Source organism: Vulpes lagopus, chromosome 5 (assembly GCF_018345385.1).
Source record: "Vulpes lagopus strain Blue_001 chromosome 5, ASM1834538v1, whole genome shotgun sequence".
Classification (NCBI taxonomy): domain Eukaryota; kingdom Metazoa; phylum Chordata; class Mammalia; order Carnivora; family Canidae; genus Vulpes; species Vulpes lagopus.
This window is the reverse complement of record NC_054828.1, coordinates 108,304,796-108,327,561: the sequence shown is the minus strand read 5'-3', so window position 1 is coordinate 108,327,561 and position 22,766 is coordinate 108,304,796. Positions and strand designations below refer to the sequence as shown.

Here is a 22,766-nt window from a genome sequence, read left to right as displayed (position 1 = left end):
GGGTCTCCAGGATCGCACCCTGGGCCAAAGGCAGGCGCTAAACCGCTGCGCCATGCAGGGATCCCTTGTTAAGTGATTTTATTTTGGTTACTTTAATTGTATTTTAAAAACTTTGTAAGGGATTTATTGTAAGATCTTATTTATTTGAGAGAGACTGTGCTCGTGCCCGTGCACTAATGGGGGAGAGAGAGACAGAGGAAGAGGAAGAAGCAGGCTCCTTGTTGAGCAGGGAGTCCCAACACAGGGCTTGATCCCAGATCCCTGAGTTTGTGACTGGAGCTGAAGGCAGATACTTAACCTACTGAGCCACCTGGGCGCCCCATTGTTAAATATATTTTTATAGAATATATAAAAAAAAGAAAAAAATATTTTTATAGAATATGGATTACAGGGCAGCCCTGGTGGCTCAGCGATTTAGCGCCGCCTTTGGCTGGGGCATGATCCTGGAGACCTTGGATCGAGTCCCACCCAGACTGAGTCCCATGTTGGGCTCCCTCCATGGAGCCTGCTCCTCCCTCTGCCTGTGTCTCTGCCTCTCTCTCTCTGTCTCTCATGAATAAATAAAATCTTAAAAAAAAAAAAAGAATATAGATTACAGTGATATTTTATAAACTGTTTTCCTCCTTATACTTAGTTAATAGGGTATTATGGATATTTTCCCATGTCTTCTTTCTTTTATAATATTTTATATTATTTATTTATTTTTTAGATTTGAATTCACTCTGCCAACATATAGTATAACACCCAGTGCTCATCCCATCAAGTGCCCTCCTCTGTGCCTGTCACCCAGTTACCCCATCCCACCACCCACCTCCTCTTCCGCAACCCTTTGTTTCTCAGAGTTAGGAGTCTCTCAGGGTTTTTCTCCCTCTCTAATTTTTCCCAGTCAGTTCCCCTCCTTTCCCTTTTAATCCCTTTCACTATTTCTTATATTCCCCATATGAGTGAAACCATATGACAAATACTATGACTCCACTTATCTGTGGTATTTAGAAACAGTCAGTTTCATAGAAACAGAAAGTAGAGTCTGCTTTGCTGGATGCTGGGGATTATGGAAGTGGGAAGGAGGAGTTAGTGCCTAATGGTTATAGTATTTAAGTTATGCAAGTTTTATCATTCTATGGATGGATAGTGGTGGTGGTTGCACAAACGTGTAAATGTACTTAATGGCATTGAACTGTGCACTTTAAAAATGGTTAAAATGCTGAATTTTATGTTATGTTAATCTACCATAATTAAAAATAATTCAAAAAATCAAATGGCCATGTTTATTGGGGCCTGTCTCTGGATTCTCTTTTGCTCCACAGATCGGTATGTTTATCCATTTGCCACTACCACACTTCCTAGTGGTACTATAAGTTTTATAGTAGGTCTTAAAAATCACATAATGTAATTTGTCCAACTTTATCAGAATTGTTTTGGATATTCCAATTCTTTTGTCTTTTCAAATAAATTTTAGAATTACTTTATATCTAAAAAATCCTGCTGGGATTTTCTCTTTCTCTCTTTTGTTCTTTTCTTCCTTCCTTTCTTTTTTTAAAAAGTAGACTCTGCATCCAGTGTGGAGCCTAATGCAGGGTTTGAATTCACAACCCCGAGATCGGTAGCTGAGCCGAGATCAATACTTAACCAACTGAGCCACCCAGATACCCCTCCTGCTGGGATTTTGATTGAAATTGCACTAAATCTGTAGAGTAATTTGGGGATTATTGACATCTTTCCTACATTGACTCTTCCAATCCCTGACCATGGTTTCATTAGGTCTTTGGTTTCTTTCACCAGCCTTTCATACTTTTCAGCATACATACTCTATACCTTTTCTTAGATATGTAAGTATTTTGTTTTTAGAGCTATTGTAAACTTGTTTTTACAGATTTCAGATTCAGATTTCTAGTATATAGAAGTACAATTGATTGATTTTTGTGTTTTGATTTTACTATAACCTTTTTTTAAAAGATTTTATTTATTGAGAGAGAGAGAGCGCAAGAGCGAGCACGAGGTGGGAAGAGGGGGCAGAGGGAGATGGAGAAGCAGACTCGTTTGGCTCAGGTCATGGTCCCCGGGTCCTGGGATCAAGCCCTGCATCAGGCTCCCTACTCAGGAGACAGTCTTCTTCTTCCTCTGTCTTCCTCAGGAGACAGTCTTCTTCCATCTATTAATTTTATGCAGTTTTTCTACTCTAAGCTGTTAATATGGTAGCTTATATTGATTAATTCTTGAATATTGAACCAGTTTTATAGTCTTGGGATAACTTTACTTGGTCCTGCTGTATCATTCTTTTTATATTTGCTAAATTCCTTTTATTTTGTGGAGGATTTTGCATCGATATGCATGAGGGATGATGGTATGTAGTTTTTATGTGCTACCTTTTTTTTTTTTTTAAGATTTTATTTATTTATGATAGTCACAGAGAGAGAGAGAGAGAGAGAGACAGAGACACAGGCAGAGGGAGAAGCAGACTCCATGCAGGGAGCCCGACGTGGGATTCGATCCTGGGTCTCCAAGATGGTGCCCTGGGCCAAAGGCAGGCGCCAAACCGCTGTGCCACCCAGGGATCCCTATGTGCTACTTTTTTCTAAATTTGGCCTCAGGTTAATGCTGGTCTCATAAAATGAGTTTGGAGGTATTCCCTTTTCTGTTTCTTGGAGAATTATGTAGAATTGATGTTACTTCTTTCTTAAATGTTTGATAAAATTCACTCCAATTAAAAATACTTTCTGAATTATCTGCAACTTGTTTATTGACCTATGGATTATTTAGGAGTATCTTGTTTATCTTCCAGTATTTCCTGTTATATTTCTGTAACTGATTTTTACATCATGGTCAGAGAACATACTTCTAATTTTAAGGTCTGTTTTATGACGCAGGATATGATCTATTTTGATGAATGTTCTCTGTACATTTGAAAAGGATTTGTATTCTGTTGGTGGTGGAATATTCTAAAAATCGTATTCCTTGATGGTGGTGTTCAGTTTCTCTATAATTGCTGGTTTTTTATCTGCTAGTTCTATTAGTTACTGAGAGAGGAATGTTGAAGTCTCCAGCTGTAATTTGGATGCTTATTTCTTCTCAGTTCTGTAATTTTTGGTGTGTGTGTGTGTGTGTGTGTGTGTGTGTGTGTTAAGATGAGGGAGTGGCACAGGGAGAGAAAGAAAGAGAATCTTAATTAAGCAGGCAGCCTTCACCACTTGGGGCTTGATCTCAGGAACATGAGATCATGATCTGAACTGAAATTAAGAGTTGGAGGCCCAGGCACCCAGCTGTATGTGTTTTGAAGTTATTTTTTAGTTGTATACATATTTAGGATTGTTTTTTCTTCTTTGTGAACTGGCCCTTTTATCATGTAATGACCTCATTTATCCATGGTGATTTTCTTTGCTCTGATCTTTGTCTAATATAAATATAGCCACTTCATCTGTTCTTTGATTAACATTTGCCTGAAATATCTTTTTTCCATCCTCTTTATGCTTTTATTTATTTTCAGTTTTTTTAATTTTAATTTTTAAAAGATTTTATTTATTTGAGAGAGCGTGCACGCATGAGTTCTGGAAGATGCAGATGGAGAGAGAATCTGAAGCAGACTACTTGCTGAGCATAGAGCCTGTCTCAGGGTTTGATCCCATGACCCTGAGATCATGACCCTAGCTGAAACCAAGAGTCAGATGCTCAACTGACTGAGTGACTCAGGGGCCCCTAATCTCTCTCTCTTTTTTTTTTTTTTTTTAAGTAGGCTCCACACCCAATGTGTGGGGCTTGAATGTACAACCCTGAGATCAGGACCTTGAGATGAAACCAAGAGTTGGACACTTAACTGACTGAGCCACTTAGGTGCCCTTATTTTTAAATATTTTTTTAAAAGATTTTATTTATTTATTTAGAGTGTGTGTACAAGCAAGAGGAGGGACAGGAGAGGGAAGAAAGACTCTCAAGGAGACTCCGTGCTGAGCATGGAGCCTGTCTTTTGGGCTCAGTCCCATGACCCTGAGATCATGACCCCAGCTAAAATCAAGAGTTAGATGCTGAGCCTACCCATACATCCCGTATTTTGTTTGTTTTTAAATAATCTCTACACCCAGTATCGTGTTTGAACTTACAGTCAGGAAATCAAGAGTCACACACTACCTACTGAGCCAGCCAGGTGCTCCTTACTTTTGTCTTTAGAAGGGTAAAAGTTTCTTGAAGATATCATAAAATTGGATTGTATATGTGTTTTTCAATTCATTCTGACAATTGGTCTTTTAATTGGCATACATATCTAGACTCTTTAAATTGTTGATATTTTGTTTGTTTTTTTTTTTAATTTTTTTTTATTATTATTTATTTATGATAGTTACAGAGAGAGAGAGAGAGAGGCAGAGACACAGGCAGAGGGAGAAGCAGGCTCCATGCACCGGGAGCCCGATGTGGGATTTGATCCCGGGCCTCCAGGATCGCGCCCTGGGCCAAAGGCAGGCGCCGAACCACTGCACCACCCAGGGATCCCTAAATTGTTGATATTTTGAATTAGCTTCTTGTCTGTTACTGTTTTTTATAAGACTTCTGAAATTCCACTTTAACTTACTCTGAGAAATTTTATGGTTTGTATATTCACTGACTTTCTCCATTAAAATACTATTCTGATACTGACTGAGCAGAAACTTCAGGGAACATTGATCTTCAGTGACAGTTGACTGTTTTCTCAGTGGGGATTCAACTAGGGGCTTTACTAGTTCTCCTAGGTTATAAACATTTTCCATAATTTTATCTCGGACATAAAAGCCCTCAAAACTTGTGTGGTAATTACCTAGAAATTGGCCATAGTGACTTTATTGTATTTTGCAGAAAATGACAAGTACTGAATTATTTAAAATTTTTTTTTCTGAACACTTTAATTTTGAAATAGTATAGAACAAAGAACTTCCCTATACCTTTTACCCAGTTGTATTAGTTTTAATTTTAAATACTTTACCACATTTGCTTATCATTCCCACATATATATACACACATATTACTTTTGCTCTATTGAGTATAGGTTATATATATCATACCCCTTTACCATTTGTTTCTTTTTTTTTTTAAGTTTTATGTACTTAAGTAATCTCTACACCTAATGTGGGGCTCAAACTCAAGACCCCAATATCAAGCATCCCATGATCTTCCACCTGAGCCAGCCACATGCCCCTATTTATTTCTGAGAACAATTATATTCTCTTCCTTTTTTTGAAAAAGGTTTATTTATTCATTTGAGAGAGAGAAAGAGAGCAGGGGAGGTGCAGAGGAAGAGAGAATCCTGAAGCACAGAGCGTGATGAAAGGCTCGATCCCAGGACCCCACGATCATGACCTGAGCTGAAACCAAGAGTTGGCCACTCTACTGACTAAGCCACCTGGGCGCCCCTATATTCTCTTTTCAAGCAGCTCTATAGTTGTTAAGTTCTGACAGTTTGACAATAATACTTTGATCTATAGTACATATTACAAGTTTATCAGTTCTGATAATGTTCTTTGGAGCAACTTTTTCCATTGCAGGATTAAATACTGTATTTAGCGTCCATGAAAACATTTATTTTTAATGGACTATTTGTCTTTAAATCTTAAGTGTTGAATTTTTGTTCTTTTAACAGCTAAACCAGGTGGACAGGTGAAATGTCAGTATATATCTGCGGTGGATAAAGTTATATTTGTGGATGATTATGCAGTAGGGTGTAGGAAGGACCTTAATGGAATCTTGTTGTTAGACACTGCTCTGCAAACGCCAGTTTCAAAGCAGGATGATGTGGTTCAGCTTGAATTACCTGTTACAGAGGTAAGTTGAAATAAATCAATGTACTTTTTTACTTAATATAATCTCAGACCTATTAGGTTGTCCTTTCAGGACATTTTATATGTACCCCTATAAAAATGGAGAATTGAGAATTGACTTATTGATCACATTTAATTCCTCTGTATTGATGCTTATTGAAGTGGTTTTAAAGTGTGAACCATATAGGTTGAACTGTAACAGAGATACCAAAATATAATGGCTTCAACAATATAGTTTTTTCAGTAATAGTACAGGGCTAAGTGTAGGGGTAACTCTGCTTATTTCAACACTTAGCTTCCATCTCATAAATCCATGACAGCTGTTCCAAGTGTCATTAGTATTTCCCAGTTATAGTGAAAGGGGAGGCAAAAATCCAGGGGAGCACACTGGTATGACCCCTCCCTCTCTCTCTTGTTTTGTTTTTCTCTTATATTCTCTCCTGCCTCTCCTTCCTTTCCACTTTCCTTCTCTCCCTTCAGTCCTTCTTGCTGTCTCACAAACTTTCATATACACTCTTTTCGTGTTCATCCCATTGGCTAGAATTTAGTCACATAGTTACGTCAAGCTGAGAAGATTGGAAAAGGGGTAGTTCTTTTTTTAAAAAATATTAGATGGAAGGGAGGAATGAAAATCAGTGGAGGCCAGTAATCTTTGGTATGTATCATGTCTTTTAACAATCCCAGTTTAAAATTTTAGTTATATATATGTTTCTATAGTGTTACATTTTCTTTACTTAATTATAGTTCCACTCTAATTTAAAATCTTTAAGTGTGCGTTGATGTTCATATAGTGTAATTTGAAAGTACGTTTTTCAAAGTTACTGAATTTTAAATCATCCTAAATAAAATATAAAAGATCATAATGCTGTTCTCTCTAATAAAGTGAGATATTCTTTTGTCTTTGTACCAAATTGTTAATTATGAATTGTTTTGGATTTGGTGGTATGGTTAGTTGATAAAATCAGTATAGCATATTTCTCATTTTTAGGACATGAAGATTGTCAGTGTGTAAATATAAAGTGCAGTATAAATGTTTTTATTTTCTTTTTTGGAAGGCTATATAAGAAAAAATGATACTGACATAGATCCATTTAGATTTCACATTTAGTGTCTTATCAGAGTTGTCTGTTATATGTTATTGTTCAAAGTATGTTGCTGGAAGTTTGAGTTCTGAAAAGAGAGAGTAGCCCTCTTTTTGTCTTCAGAATATTTGGATCTGGGGTCATGTCTAAAATTTTTGGATAGGGAATTAGTTTTAGTTGTAGTGAACATTTTTTCCTCCTAATATGGGGAATATATACTAGCTGATAATTTAATCAGGCTGATATATTTTTTTTTAAAAAAGATTTATTTACTCATGAGAGACACACAGAGAAAGAGGCAGAGACATGGACAGAGGAAGAAGCACGCTCCTCACAGGAGCTCAATGCGGGACTTGATCCCAGATCCGGGGATGACGACCTGAGCCGAAGGCAGGCGCCCAGCCACTGAGCCACCCAGGCATCCAATCAGGCTGATATCTTAATAAAGGATATATATATATATATATATATATACACACACACACACACACACACACACATACATACATATGTATATATGTATATATATTTGTATGTGTATATGTATATATATTTGTATGTATATATGTGTATATATATATATTCTACAATGAAAGATGGTTCAAACTATTCAAGTTTTAAAAACTACAGAATTACAATAAAATATTGGAATATTTATGATGAAATAGACTCTCAAATCAGTTGATAATTTTAGGTTTTTACCTGGCTTCTACTACCTTCTCTACTTTGTTGGCCATTAACATCTGTTGTTGATTTTCTGTTTACGTAAATAATTACAATTCTTTTTGTTCACATAACATTATTTGTGGACCTTCCACCGTCCCAAACATCCTTTACTGTACCACATAGTTTGTCATTGTCTTGATTGAAGTATGAGGTCCTAGGTTTGGTTGGATCAGTGTGGATGTATTCTTTTCCAAATGTTAATAACCATGCATTTCTGTTAAGGTAGTTCTTTCTGAATATCTGGGTAATAATACAGAGGGCTCTTTTATATTACCTGCTGACTTAGTGAATATTCCCTCTTATGGTTTTGCGTAATTTGAGTTTTTAAAACTCATTGAAGGATTTCACATTTATCTCTTCAAAGTTTTGCCTTTTGTTTTTGTTCCAGGTATTAGCTTGTTCTGTTTTTTCTATCTTGCTTTGGTTTATAATAGCTTCCATGTATTAAAACTTAACTCGGTGGTACTACACTGAATATGTTGCTTTATCTCATTTAATTTTGTAACAGCCCTTTCAAATCAATATATGATTAATTATATATGACTAAGTTTGATTAAAAAAGTAAAAGTAAACTTTAGTTATAATACCTGTCAGAGCCATTACAATTTAAAGTATTTGAATAAGGATCTGAATGTAAGAGTTTTTGTTGTGTTTAATTTTCTGTGATCATCTTTTTTATTTAGGCACAACAGCTCTTATCAGCATGTTTAGAAAAGGTAGATATTTCTAGTACGGAGGGTTATGATTTGTTCATCACACAGCTCAAAGATGGTTTAAAAAATACATCTCATGAGACTGCAGCCAACCACAAAGTTGCTAAGGTAAGAAGTTTAAAAAAAAATTACCTTGTTTGGATTTTAATAGAAAGAACACCTCCATACTTTCACCTTTCTCCTTTCCCCATTCTTGACCTGCCCTGGGAAATATTGTACTTCTAGATTTTTCTCTTTTAGAGAACAAAATGTGTTTATAAGTCACCTAAAAGTTGAAACTATTTTTACTGAAATCTATCTTCAGTTTGTGGGAACTATTTGCTTACTTTGTTCCTAAAGCTTCTGTACTTGGTGGCTCTGTATTGGTCGAGAGGCTGTTGAAAGAACTTCCTTGTCAGGTGATGAACTTCATGAGAAATGGAACATATCGTTGGAAATGGGACCATTTGGGCTTTTGTTGAAATAATGTTTTGGTGGGCATGACTAGGATGTCTCTGTGAGATGGTGCTTTGAATTAAATCCTTGGATATTTTTTATTGATTTTTTCTTTCTTTTCTAAATGTAATAAAACATATGGAATTTTTATACCAAAGGGTGTAAGGTAGAAGGTAAACCATCTTCCTAAAAATAATTTTTGATTTTATAGCTTTTTTCTAAGACTTTTTTTTTAGAAAAAAAAAAAAGTCTTTTTTTTTTAAGACTATTCTCTCTTTTTTTAAGACCATTCATTCATGAGACACACACACACACACACACACACACACACACACACACACACACGCAGAGGCAGAGACACAGGCAGAGGGAGAAGCAGGCTCCACGCAGGGAGCCCGACATGGGACTCGATTCCAGGTCTCCAGGATCACGCCCCAGGATGAAGGTGGCACTAAACCACTGAACCACCTGGGCTGCCTGCTCTCTTTTTTCTTAAGTACAGGTTGTAACTATACTAAAATGTGATGTAGTGTCATCTGTTTGGACTGCTATAGCAGAATACCACTGACTGGGTAGCTTATATACAACAGAAGTTTATTGTTCATAGTTCTAAGGCAGGGAAGTCCAATATCAAGGTGCCAGAATGGTTGTTTTCTGGTGAAGTCCTTCTTCCTAGTTTATACTTGGCTCCTTCTCACTCTGTCCTGACATGATGGGAAAGTCAGGGGATCTTTCTGTAGCCTCTTTTGTAAAGGCATTCATTCCATTCAGAGAGCTCTATTCTCATGACTTAAGTACTTCCCAGAAGCTCTGCCTACTAGTACCCGTCACCTTTGAGGGTTAGGATTTCTACAGATGAATTTGGAGTGTGGGACACACACATTCAGACTTACAGCACATTCCTAGCTTTATCTCTTAAGAATGTATCTTGAGTGTCTTTCATATTAATCCTCAGATCAGCTGTATCCTTCCTAATATTGAATTTTTAAACATAGATTTACCATGATATTAACTATTCTCTTGATGGGACATTTTATTTAGTAAAACAGAAACCATACTATGCTTTCCAACAAAGAGAATTTATTGTAAGGAATTGATTTTAACATACGTTTGAGAACTGAAGAAGTGGAAAGGGAGCCCTGAGGAAGCACAGAGATATTAAGCCTAGGAAGCAGCAGTCACCTAGGTCTGCAGAGCAAGAGCTTAGGGTTGTCAGCACCAACAAACTTAGTAGGCTCTGTGGGTCTGGGCTTCTCAGGGAGCTCCTCAGGCTTCTCGGGGAGCTACTGTCTAGCTGGAGCTTGGGGCTCGGAGCTTGAGCTGAGACATGGATCTCTGAAGAGAGATGCTGCGTGGCTGGTGTTAATACCTCTGAGGAGCTGTATGAGACTGGTTCTGGGAATGCTAAGTAAATAAAACATGGAAGACTAGAAGAATCAGCTGCTACCACCAGGTCCTGTGCTGAATCAGCATTGACAGCAGTGATCAGTAATAGCTGGAGAAGTCTTTTCTGCCCTCATCATGCTTTCCAATTTTCATCCTGTGTTCCTTTTGTTGGAACCTGACAGCCAGGAAACTGGCTGGCAAAGAAGTAGTACAGTTTGCAGAGTCCCAGCCATAACATGATAGGGAAGAGAAACAAAGGATCAGTTTGGAGCTGAGAGAGAATAGTTTTTTAATTGGCGCAGCATACCCTTTGGCTACTCATCATCTCCATACATACTTTCTGTGCATATTTGAACTTTTTATACAACAAAAATACTATGTTTTCATGTTTTACAAATGAAGATTCCCTCTCTCCATCCCCCCAAATGAAAGATGAATAGTTCTAATAGGTATTTTATCTATCCATAGCTAATACTAATTACTAAAATTTAGTTATTTTTAGGTTTCATTGTTTAGATAATAGAACTGTGCTACTTAAAGATTAACTACATCCAAAAATCTTGCATAAAATAAATCTGTATGTCTTTCTGCATCTGTGTGTCTGGATCTAAATCTACATCCTCCATCATGTGTAATAAGAAGAGAAGAAAATATTCATAGCTACTATATCCCTCAGTTCTATAATGGTCAAAAGGATATACTTGATAATTTATAACTTCCCTCTACTTCCAATTTCATATCTGTCCTCAGCACCTCAGCTGTCAGATGTCTGCATGGTGGGGTGACCCGCCCAAGTCTTCACTTTTGCAGGATCTAAATCCTCAGTGATGCTGTTTTAATTTTTGTAATCACCCATTCACTGTTACTATTGGACATGGGAGGACTTAGAGGCACCGTAGAGAATCCCTTGGTTTCTATTTTTTTTTTTTTAAAGCTTTTATTTGAGAGAAAGAGTGTGTGTGCACAAGCAGGGGGAGGGGCGGAGGAAGAGGGAGAAGCAGACTCCTCGCTGAGTGGAAGCTCAACATGGGACTCTATCTGAGGACACTGAGATCATAACCTGAGCCAAAGGCACACGCTTAACTGACTGAGGCACCCAGGCACTCCCTTCATTTCTTATTAAGTTCTCCTTGCCCCTATCAGTTAGCATCAATCCATTTTCCCCTTGTTTGTCAGTTTTAATCATACCAAGCAGTAGAATAACTGCTTTCTTTGCCTGATGATTCAGTGACAAGAGGAGCCCAATATTGCTGGGTAGCAGTTTCAACACATAATTCAATGGAACCATTGTACTCCTGATAGAACACTCTCCCTTGGGATGTAGGACTGCTAGAGCTTAAAGCTTGGAAAAAAAAAAAAATCTTTGAATGGAGTATTAAATATAATAGTGACACTTTTGGGAGAAACCATTAAGTGTTTGATTTGTGTTGAGTCTAAGCATATTCATCATTCTGTAAGGTAGAACCTCTCTTCCAGTTAGTACTGAAAATGAGATTTCAGTAGGGCACTACACTTTTTTTGTCAGGCTCGTTGGATGATAACCGGTAAGACCAATCAGCTTCATGGACAGAATTCCATTGCTGTGTTTTTCTTGTTTTGTTTAGTTTTGTTTTTTGCTGTGAAGTGCTTTCTTGGTTAGAAGCAAAGTTGTGTGGAATACCATCATAGTGCATAAGCCATTCTCTTAGTCCACAGGCAGTGGTTTAATAGTATCGCAGAAGTGTTGTAGACAGAACAGGTAAACGCATACATAGAACACATATTTATTATAGTGAATGTAAGTTGATGCCCAGTCCATGGCTGAAAGAACCCAGTATAATCAACTTGTAATTAGATAGCCGTCTGTTCCCCCTGGAAAACTGTGTCATATTAGTGGCTCAGCTTTATTATCTGCTATTGATAGATTAGGCAATCAGTAACAGCTGTAGCCTGATTAGTCTTGGTGATAGGAAGTTTGTGTTATTGGACCTGTACATACCTCCATCTCTGTTTCCATGGCACTTTGCATACAGGTCCATTGAGCAAAGCATTGGAGTAGCTATGGAGAGGGTAAGTGACACTCATACAATCTGTATAATTTGTCCATTTCCTTGGAAGTAGATGGTTTTTGATGAGCATTTGTGTATCTCCTAAATATTTTCACATACCTTGTTTATTTTGTGAGGTCTGTCCTTAGACCTTTACCCTTAACTGCAATCCTAATCTTTCCAAATGCCTGACCATCTGGCCAAAATATTAGATACTGTCTGTTTATCAGTGAAGATCTTCACTTATGGGCAATTCTCAACCCAGACAAAGAGAACAGCCTCATATACTGGTTAAAGTTCTGCCCACTGAGATTTACCTTCACCACTGTCCTGATAGGGATTGTAATGGTTGAAGCCATCACTCTAGGGTGGTACCAGCCAAATGTGCAGAACCATTTGTAAATCAGAGCCATGGATTTTCTTCTACAATTACCTCGTAAGGAGTTCTCTGTGAAGCCGTCAATGCAGAATGAGAAAGAGGAATTATTACGATAGTAGGTATTACAGAAGTCTGAGTTACATGCTTATTCAACTTGTCCAAAACTGACCTTTTGGACTTTCTCAAGGTTTATCTCTTGTAAACCACTCAGTGAAAGAGACTTGTCTTTTGTTCCCAGGATTACGGTTTGGTATGTCATATAACATCTCGTTTCTGACAGACAGCTCTGATTGCACAGGTGGTTTTTTTTTTTTTATTTTTTATTTTGTAAAGATTTAATTTATTTATTCATGAGAGACACAGAGAGAGAGAGAGAGACAGAGACACAGGCAGAGGGAGAAGCAGGCTCCATGCAGGGAGCCCGATGTGTTACTCAATCCCGCGTCTCCAGGATCATGCTCTGGACCAAAGGCAGGCGCTAAACCGCTGAGCCACCCAGGCATCCCCTGCACACATGTTTTTTAAAAAAGATTTATTTGTTTTAGAGAGAGAAAGAGAGCAGGAGAGAGAGAGAAGCAGACTTCCCTACTGAGCACCCAGCCTAACATGGGGCTCTGTCTCATGACCGTGAGATCGTGACCTGAGCTGAAACCAAATCGGATGCTTAACTGACCAAGACACCCAGGCGACTCTGATCACACAGACATTTATCTCATGGATTGGTACTAATTTCTGTCGGGGAAGGAGAAGCCAGAAACTTTCTCAACAGTTATTTACAGGGGAGGGCATGGTTTTACCCTAGTATTGTGCTAGTGATTGTCCCAGTTCAGCTTGCCAGACAGGCCTTTCAGCATCTTTACCTACTGCATACACTTCTGGTGTCATTGCCTATGCTCACTGGTAAAAGTGGCAGAATGTCTTGTGGTTGAGCCAGGTCCTACTGCAGAGCTTCCTGTTCTGTGCCTGGATTCTTTGATAATGGAGTTAGAATAGCATACTCAGATATGCTAGATATTGGGTCCAGAATCCAACTAGGCCCACCAAGCATTGTGCTTCTCTTTTTCATTGTTTGCTTTTATAAGTTATAGCAACTTGTCTTGCAGGATATTTCTTATTGGAAGAAATATCCTGACATGCTCAGACCAAAAGACTTCCAGAAACTTCACAGAGATTGTGGGACTCTTAGTTTTTCTGGGCATTATTGATCCTCTCTGGCTTGCATATGTTTTACTAAGGTATATAAGTACCTTGCTACTTCCTCCTCATCTGGACCAGTCAGCATGATGTTGTAGAGCAGTATGGTGATCTACAGGATATTAAGTTGATCAAGCTGTCTCCAGAATAGATATGATATGGTAAAGAGCATGAGCAATAATCCCAGGGTAGGACTGAAGATTGATTGTTACAGCCAGATAAAAGCAGTCTACTTTTGGATGGTTGTTAAAAATTAGCATCGAGAAAAAAGTATTTCACAGAACTGTAACTGCCTACCAGAAACCAAGGGATTTGTTGATTTGCTTTAGTAAAGAAACCTCATTTGAAATAGCAGCTGCACTTGAAGTCACCTAATAGGTTATAATCCAGTTTTTCTTTTGGATCCATTCACATTTTGCATAGACCAGACAGGCCAATTAAATTAAGTTGAGGTAGTTTGAATTCCTCTATCTTTCAGGTCTCTTAGCATGACATTAATCTCAGAAATTTCCTCAGAAGTGTGGTATTGCTCTGGTTTAGTAGGTTTGTAGAGAATGGAAGTTCTGAGGGCTTCTACTTGACCTTTCTTCCTTTAATAATTCCTAAAGAGGACCAGAGAAGCAATGAGGAAATTTTTGTAGTTGCCTGTTTTATATCTCTTTCAATTATGCTTTTTGGAACTTGACAAATAACTACAAGATAGGTACAGGGATCCACAAAGCTCACTGATACAACTTTGGCCCAAAACTCTATTATTAATCACTTGACCATCCTAAGTCTGCACTTTAACTAGTGGACCACAGTGATTTTTTTTACATCAGTTTCAATGCTACTGCTTTGTAAAGCCTGAAAGATCACAATATTTCCTATTTCCCAGTGGACAATGACCGTAGTGAATGTCTGCAGGTGCCTTTGGGGATGGCTTGGAGTATGGTTTACAGTGTATAATGGGGCATTTATTGTAGTACTACCCTTTCTCAGGTGGATTCAGGTAAGAGTCTTTGGATCTATGAAAGGGTTATTTCTAGAAACAAAGAGGATTTCATTTTTCTTTTTCTTTCTCTTTAGCAATTCAAGGTATGTTTCTGTCCAAAAGTTTTTCTAGTTAGGTGGATAGATAATAATTTAGTAGGCTGCTTAGAATGTGCTAGACAGATTAGAAAACCATAGGTGAGCAGGGACAGTATACAAAAATGAAATTATTTTATAAACTTATTTCTCTGGTAGAATAATACTTAGCATATTTGCTTTCTAACTTTAAAAATAATTTTAATGCTAAATACTTGTAGTTCATATTTGTTGAATGCTTACTGTATGAAACATTGTACCAATTCTCACTTGAATTTTCTTAAGAATATTATGTCAGTAGGTGTATTGTTTTTCCTCATATTACAAAAGTGGGAGACTGAAGTTAATTTGAGTAGGGTCACATTGTTGGTGGTGAAGATGGTCTTGAAATCCAAGTCTGTGTGACTACAAGATCTGTACTTCTAGTTACTTTGTATATAGCAACAACAGCAAATACATAAGACTGCTAAACTGAAGTAAATCTTCATAGCCTATGAGTATGTACAGTATCACTACATTGTACAAGCAAATTATGTTGAGTGGAGAGATTTGAGTGCCTAGTTTGTGTTTCTATTGTAAGTGTGCTGGAGGAATATGAAAAATATCAGGTGATTTTCGTTATCCTAAATTGTTGATGCATCTGTGAGAAGATGTCTACCATCAGGTTGTAAACTTTTTCTAATTGCGGTTTCATTTTTCATATAATTGTAAGTTCCTGCCTTACATGGTAAATTAATGGAGTAAATGGACTCAAGCCTGATAAATAGCTTTTTATTTTATGATGTATAAGTTATAGTTTTGGTTTAAACTGTTGACATTTTCCTTTGCTTACACTCCCAATTTATTTCAGTGGGCCACGGTTACATTTCATCTTCCTCATCACGTGTTGAAGTCCATTGCCAGTGCCATTGTGAATGAACTCAAGAAAATAAATCAAAATGTTGCTGCCTTACCTGTGGCATCCTCAGTGATGGACAGATTGTCTTACCTCTTACCTAGTGCTCGTCCAGAACTTGGAGTGGGGCCAGGCCGTTCTGTGGACAGGTATAACCTTTCTTATAAGGAGATGTGACAATGAAATGGAATTGATTAGGTTTTTGGATTAACCAAGAGTAACAAAAATTTAATTATGATTAAAAATGTATTTCAGAATGTTTTTGAAAACCATCCAGATTCTCATATCAAAATATTGAAGTGAATTAGTACTTGAATTCCTGTTAAACAATTTCTCTTGGTGCTTAGAAGGGACTTAAAGGGGTCATAAAACTATTTTGAAAATTCTAGCTCTGTACTCAGTAAATATTTGAGTCTGCTTAAAAATGTAATTATTCAATAGATAAGAATTATTTTGCCTTGATGAAATTTTGTGATCTTTGAGATGAATTTTCATAAATTGAAAAGCCGTGCCAGAACCTATTTATAAGAGCCATATATTATTTCCCACTTAAAAAAGGAAAAGAGTTAAAAAATCATTTAGGGCAATTTTGAATTTTTATGCTGCCCACCCTGGATTTAAACAGCGTATCACAGAAATCATACCTCAACCATTATTTTCTTCAGTAGAGATTCATTGAGGTCCTGCTTCGTGTAAAACTGATTAAAAAGCCAAATAATACGTTTATTTAAAAACTGAAATGATTTGCCATTTGAAATAACATTTACCAGATCCTTACTAAAAGTATTGAAGTTTAGAAATGCTTATGAGGAAATATTAAATTTAGCAGTTTTGATTCAGTTCACATTTGCCTTCCCATGTAGCATTTCATATTTTCAGTGGATGTGAATTATAACTTCTGTGCTTTTTTTCTGAATTACATTTATAAATAGTACATACTGATGTTAGCAAAGCCCCTACTGAATAAATAAACTTCTATTAAGTATGGCTCATCTATTAGTTTGCAATATTTATTAGCTTAGTGCTGGGTAAACTGAGACTTTTGCTTAATCAGTTGCCTATTTGTTGTTGAGTGACTTCTATAATTATATAAATAGCTGCTTTTGGTTGTGTTAATATTTGGGAAGGGTTTTTGATATTCTGTAGCTGTATTGCATTGTCTGTCTTTTGGGTAAAATGTAGAGACTATAATTTTTAATCTGAACAGCAATCACATGATATGTGGTATGACTGTCATTAAAATATTCCCTAGTGTATGTCTGGAGAGGGGGAAAAATGTACCTGAAATAAGTATTTCTTTTCCTAGAGCTATGCCTATCTTGAGATTATAAAACAGCCCTTTAGAGCTATTTTCTTTGCAAATAGTAGCTGGGTTTCTAAAGAAATCTCTGCAATCTGTTGTAAATGTCTTATTTTAGGAAATACATTTACTGGATAGGATATTGTGTTTCTGGAGGTGTTTAAATATCTCAAAATACTAATTTTGGTATAGACTTTGGTATTTGTTTCATTAAAAGTGAATTTGGGAACCTCATTAGGACATTTATGAACTCAGGTTTGTTAGAGGTTTAAGTTAGGGTCTGTTAGATGCTATTGCTCTTTTGTTTAGTAATTTAAGTAAGTGGACAATTGTCTGTTTCACACAGATCCTGAAGATGTCTATAGCCTGTAAACAGATAAGGCTTTTCTTACCCAAATATTTTGTTCTTTTCAAACCAGAACACAACTATGAATTAAACTAAGCTCGCTAGCAGTATTATAGGAAATTATGTGCTAATTAAGGGAAGAATTTAGAGAAAAGTATTTTTTTTTTGGTCTCACTGTGATGACCTTTACCACTTTCTCCCCCTGCTGCCCCCGTCCCCCGCTTCCTATTATTGATAATTTGCACTTTTGTGTTAGGAAGAGTAACCTTTGTTTACTGGTCCTTTCTTTCTTGAAGCCATTTGGACTTTTTCTAAATTTGGTATCATTCTTTAAAAAAATACTCTAGGTCGAGAACCTAGCTGGCTGGGTTGGTAGAACATGCGACTCTTGATCTTGTGGTTGTGAATTCAAGCCTCACCTTGATCATAGAGCTCACTTAAAAAAGTAAATAAAATTTTTTTTTAAAAAAGCAACTCATTTAAAGAAATACTCTGTAGGTTTACTCAGCGCTAATGTATTTTAATATGAAAACATATGAAGATTTCCCTTTTTGATAATTCCCTGGAAAGTACACCTTTTTTAGAAAAGGATTTCTCTGGAGAAAGAACAGAAAGAAGATTGCGTTCTACTTAAAAAAAAAAATTAAACTGGAAAATACTTTCTCATCATGGTTTAGATAAAACCACTGTTCCTTTGATTGTGGTTTTATCCATTTATGCAAAACTTGGCACATGATGAAAGCATATGACTCTCTGTCTTTATGTCTACAGATTTTCTGTTCTTTGCTTGGTAATTATGCAACATTCATTAATTTAATCTACCCCTGGATTTATCAGTTTGAGCCATCAATCAGGTTTCTTTTTCTCTACAGTGTGTAAGAGAAATTCCTAAAAGTGATCCTTCTTAGTTTAAAATACATATTTGAACTCAGTCATTAGACCATTCCCAATTTTTGTTGATAATCCAGTAAAATTTTTCTTGACTGTTAAGTAAGAGTGTCACTATAATTTGATGCCTAACTTTGATTACATAAAGTATGTTTACTTTTAGATCGTTGATGTATAGTGAAGCTAACAGACGGGAGACATTTACCTCATGGCCTCATGTAGGCTATAGATGGGCACAACCAGATCCCATGGCTCAAGCTGGATTTTATCATCAGGTAGAAAAAACTCAAAAAACATTTTTTTTTCAGTGTGCTTTTATAGTCTTAAGTAAAATCATCAACATTTTAATACTTTCTCAAAAACTTATGCAGCCTTGCTATGTGCTTGTGTGTATGCATTTATGTGAGTTTTGTTTTATTCTTATATTTTTGAATACTGACTGGGTATTTCCTATAGCATGTATTATGTCCAAAAAGGAAAAAAAATTGTTATAAGTAACTAACCACTGAGTTAGTGCTTCATAACTATTTTCTTTCAGAAACAAGGCAGTATTCTTTACATTTGCTTTTGAAAAGTGTTAGTTTTGGATGTGTGTTAATTTCTACTTCTTGATTTCTACTTCATAACAGAGTAGTAAATTCTGAGGGTAATGCAACAAAAGTAACACATTGCAGTTACTCCTGAAACTCTAATTTTGGTTGGGATACAATTTACCCACATACTTCTGTATAACTATAGAAGCAACATTGCAGGTGGCACAGGGCAACCTGAATATATACACTTTGAAGATCTGATTAAGAAATTGCACAGAGGGATGCCTGGGTGGCTCAGTGGTTGAGCGTAGGCCTTTGACTCAGGGCATGATCCCAAGATCCAGGATCGAGTCCCACATCTGGCTCCCTGCGAAGAGCCTGCTTCTCCGTCTGCCTATGTCTCTGTCTCTGTCTCTGTCTCTGTCTGTGTCTCATGAATAAATAAATAAATCTTAAAAGAAAAAAAACGAAATTGCACAGAAAGAGGAATGATTACTCAAGGAAAACAGATTTATGTAAGAAAAGAGAGCGTTAGAGTATAGGGATTTGTGTGACCAAAAGATGAGAGAGAGACATTATAGAGAGTTTCATTGAGCTAAAAATGATTTCAGATGGGTATAATATACTAATTAAAGGAGGCTTCACTTGGGTAATGTAGAATGGCTTACCAGTAAAGAATCTAGGAAATTTAATATTTACATATCAGTTTATATAAAGCATGCTTATTTAACTTTCAATCCTTCTAAACTGAAATATATTGAAGTAACTATTGTAAAGAATCCACAGAGTGATTATTCCTTAGTTAATCTTAAAGTGTTTGGAATATCTTAACTAAAATTAATTCAGAAACTCATAATATTTGACTATTTTATTCATAGTTTGTCAGATGTCCAGTTTTAATTAGGTTTGTTTGGAGGCTGGCTAATACTAGAATTATTAGTAATTTTTATTTTCCTGACTTTAAAGTTTGAATATGGACCATTTTCCTACTAATTTATCTTCATTGCTATTTGATATTTGCTACAACAGTCTCTGTGAAGTGACGCCTCAGTATCTTTTCTGTTGAATTATTGTTCATTGTATTCCGTCTTTGCAAAGAGATAAAATCAGATTTTCTGGAATCTTCTGCCCGCATGAGGGGCTGATTATTCTTAATTTTAAAAAATATATAGTGAATTTACATCTATAGCATAGTTGGTGCTAAGTCCTCAAAAATATTAATGTTTCAGAGCTATATTTTGGTTCAGATTTGGTATGTTATTTTATATATTATATGACATTTTGTCACATGTGTTTTAAGATTACATGAATTAGGTTCCCTAGTTTGCTTTTCCTTTTTACTTGACTTTCTCGTTTGGTTATATGAGATTCAGTTTTGTTTTGTTTTTAAAAGATGTTACTTATTTATTCATGAGAGAGGCAGAGACATAGGCAGAAGGAGAAGCAGGCTCCGCACAGGGAGCCTGACTTGGGACTCGGTCTCGGGTCTCCAGGATCAGGCCCTGGGCTGAAGGTGGCGCTAAACCGCTGAGCCCCCCGGGCAGTCCTATGAATTTTTTTTAGAATACTTTTTGTTAAGAGTTAAAGATTTCTTTAACATTAACCTTTTCTGTCTTTATGAATTTTCATTGCAGCCTGCCTCATCTGGAGATGATAGAGCCATGTGCTTTACTTGTAGTGTATGTCTCGTTTGTTGGGAACCTACTGATGAACCTTGGTAAGTTTTGATTTTTTTTGGAGGTAATAGCCTAAGTTAATCCTATAAGTAGGTTTCTAAATTCTCATCTAGATATAATAATATTCTTGCCTTTTTACCATCTGTAGTTTTGTCTTTGTGCTAAGAGATTGAGATAGCACTATGTTGTCGCATCACTTGGCATACAGGAACTAAGGTCTTTGACCTCCTAAAATCTACATAGGAGAAATGCCAAAGAATAGAATTAGGTCCTGAAACCAGAAGGCTATGATGAGTAAGTTTGATTACATGATTAACTTCAGCATGATTAACTTCAGCAGTTTAATCTTGGTCTATTGCCTGTCAGTAGGGAATCCACAGAGCAGAGCCTTACGATTTACATTTTTAACTCTGAAGTAATTTTAAGGAGTGTGTGGTAATTTTGAATTCTAATGGGTGAAAGTTCAGAATTTGGATAAACATTAGAGATCATGTATTGAAACGTAATTTTTACAAATAACTGAGACCTTATTAATAAAAACAGTAATAATAATAGTGAATATTTGTTTAATGCTATTTATCATGTAGCATCCTAAGCATTTTATTTATTTTTAACTCGTTAAATTCTCACATTAGCCCTATGAAATAGGTATTATTATCTTCATTTAATAAGAGGGAATGGAGAATATTCCCAGTTTAATCCTTATAGTCACTCAGTGAGATAGGAATTACTATCCTATTGTAAATAAAGAAAAAATTTGCCAAAGGTCATATGGCTAGTCAGTGATGGAACCAGGGTTTGCTTTTAAGATATATCCATCATTTATTTTGCAGTAAAATTAGTTTCAGGTCTCTGAATGTTAATCAGCTGATCGTGAATGGGGTGAACTAGCTGAAGCCGGTTGAGTATGCACGTGGATCCCACTTACAGTGGGGTTTACTGTATGAAAAATTGAACATGTGTCCCTCTGTCAACTGAGAGTTGAACATGTGCAATTTCCAGTTTAGGTGAAGGTTCTGTTTGGAACTCACTCTTTTCCCCTAGAAACTATTTATATATATAGAAATCATTTTAATGTGTATCTTTTAGTTTCTCAGACTGATCCTCAAACAGTTATTTAACCCATCCCTGAAAAAGTATACCATGATATTACAGAATGTAACTTTTTTCAGAAGTTTTTTTATGTGTGTGGGAAATTGATTCAAATATTCAACTTGGGCTGTGCAGAACCTATCTTTTCTTGACATGGTCAGGGAATCAAGAATTCTCTTCTTGCCCTAGGATTCAGGATTCTTCAGATTTAATTAAGCAATTGGTAGCATCTCTGAGGGCTTGAGAACAGTGTTCTAAGTGGATAGGAGGAAACTGAATTGAAGAGAGCTGGGGAGCTGAGCCTAGGTACCTTCTGAATCTGTAAGGGGGAAAAGAAGGAAGACTTGGAAGTGGACAATGGAACTCTCCTATTTTGATGATGGGAGTCGATAGAGCTACTTTGGAGGGGTATTGAAGTTTTTTAAAAAATAAAATGAACACATACTATTATCTGGCAATTCCACTACTATTTATTTACCTGAGGGAATGAATTCCTCTTGTATGCTAAGAGGCATAAAATGGACGGTAACTGCAATGAAAAACTGGAATCATCTTAAATGTTTGTCAGGATGGAATAGTCAAATAAAATGTGGTATGCTCATATAATCTATTATCCAACAATTAAAAGGAGTCAGTAGTTTGCTGTCTATTATTCACTATCAGTAACATTTGGTAATGTTATTAAGAAATCTCTTGTAGAATGACTCATATAGTAGTACTTTTATTTAAAATGAAAAAATCTGTATTTTCTTACGTACATATATATATATAAACTTAGAAAAATATCTTAGAAGTATATGATTTAAATTCATAAAAGGTATTTGGAGGTGGGAAAAGAGATTACTGGGATTGGATATCATAATTGAGTGGTATTTAGCTTTATTTTATATAGTTGTGTGTCACTTATGTAAATAACATTTTAATTAAAAAGTTAAAACTCAGGGAAGAAAGAAGGATCGAAAGAGGAAAATAGCCTAGAATTTAGTTGGGAGAGAAACCAGTCAAAATATGTGCTTGGGATGCCATTTAAAAGCAATTATGTAACACATCTGCATATTGCAGATTGTCCAGGGTTTATATGGGTATAGGGTAAGTTGTAGGTGCTTGTAAAAAGAAAGACGTACACCCTAAGGAATGGCGTTTTTTTAAAGATTATTTATTTATTCATGACAACACAAAGAGAGGCAAAGACATAGGCAGAGGGAGAAGCAGGCTCCCTGCGAGGATTCTGATGCAGAACTCGATT

The 22,766-nt window shown here is 36.3% G+C and overlaps 1 protein-coding gene across 16 annotated transcripts in view; it reads left to right on the top strand.

Moving 5' to 3' along the window:
- The window catches only part of BIRC6 (baculoviral IAP repeat containing 6), a 228,904-nt gene that overhangs the window by 16,205 nt on the left and 189,933 nt on the right, over positions 1-22,766 (top strand). For all 16 annotated transcript variants that reach the window (XR_005987661.1, XM_041754078.1, XM_041754087.1 and 13 more), the window contains exons 2-6: positions 5,603-5,784; positions 8,272-8,409; positions 15,641-15,834; positions 18,383-18,494; positions 20,387-20,469. Coding sequence is in view for 15 of the 16 variants with exons in the window: in XM_041754078.1 (XP_041610012.1) it covers positions 5,603-5,784; positions 8,272-8,409; positions 15,641-15,834; positions 18,383-18,494; positions 20,387-20,469 (709 nt within the window). In the remaining variant the exon portion in view is untranslated. The remainder of the gene's footprint in view (positions 1-5,602; positions 5,785-8,271; positions 8,410-15,640; positions 15,835-18,382; positions 18,495-20,386; positions 20,470-22,766) is intronic.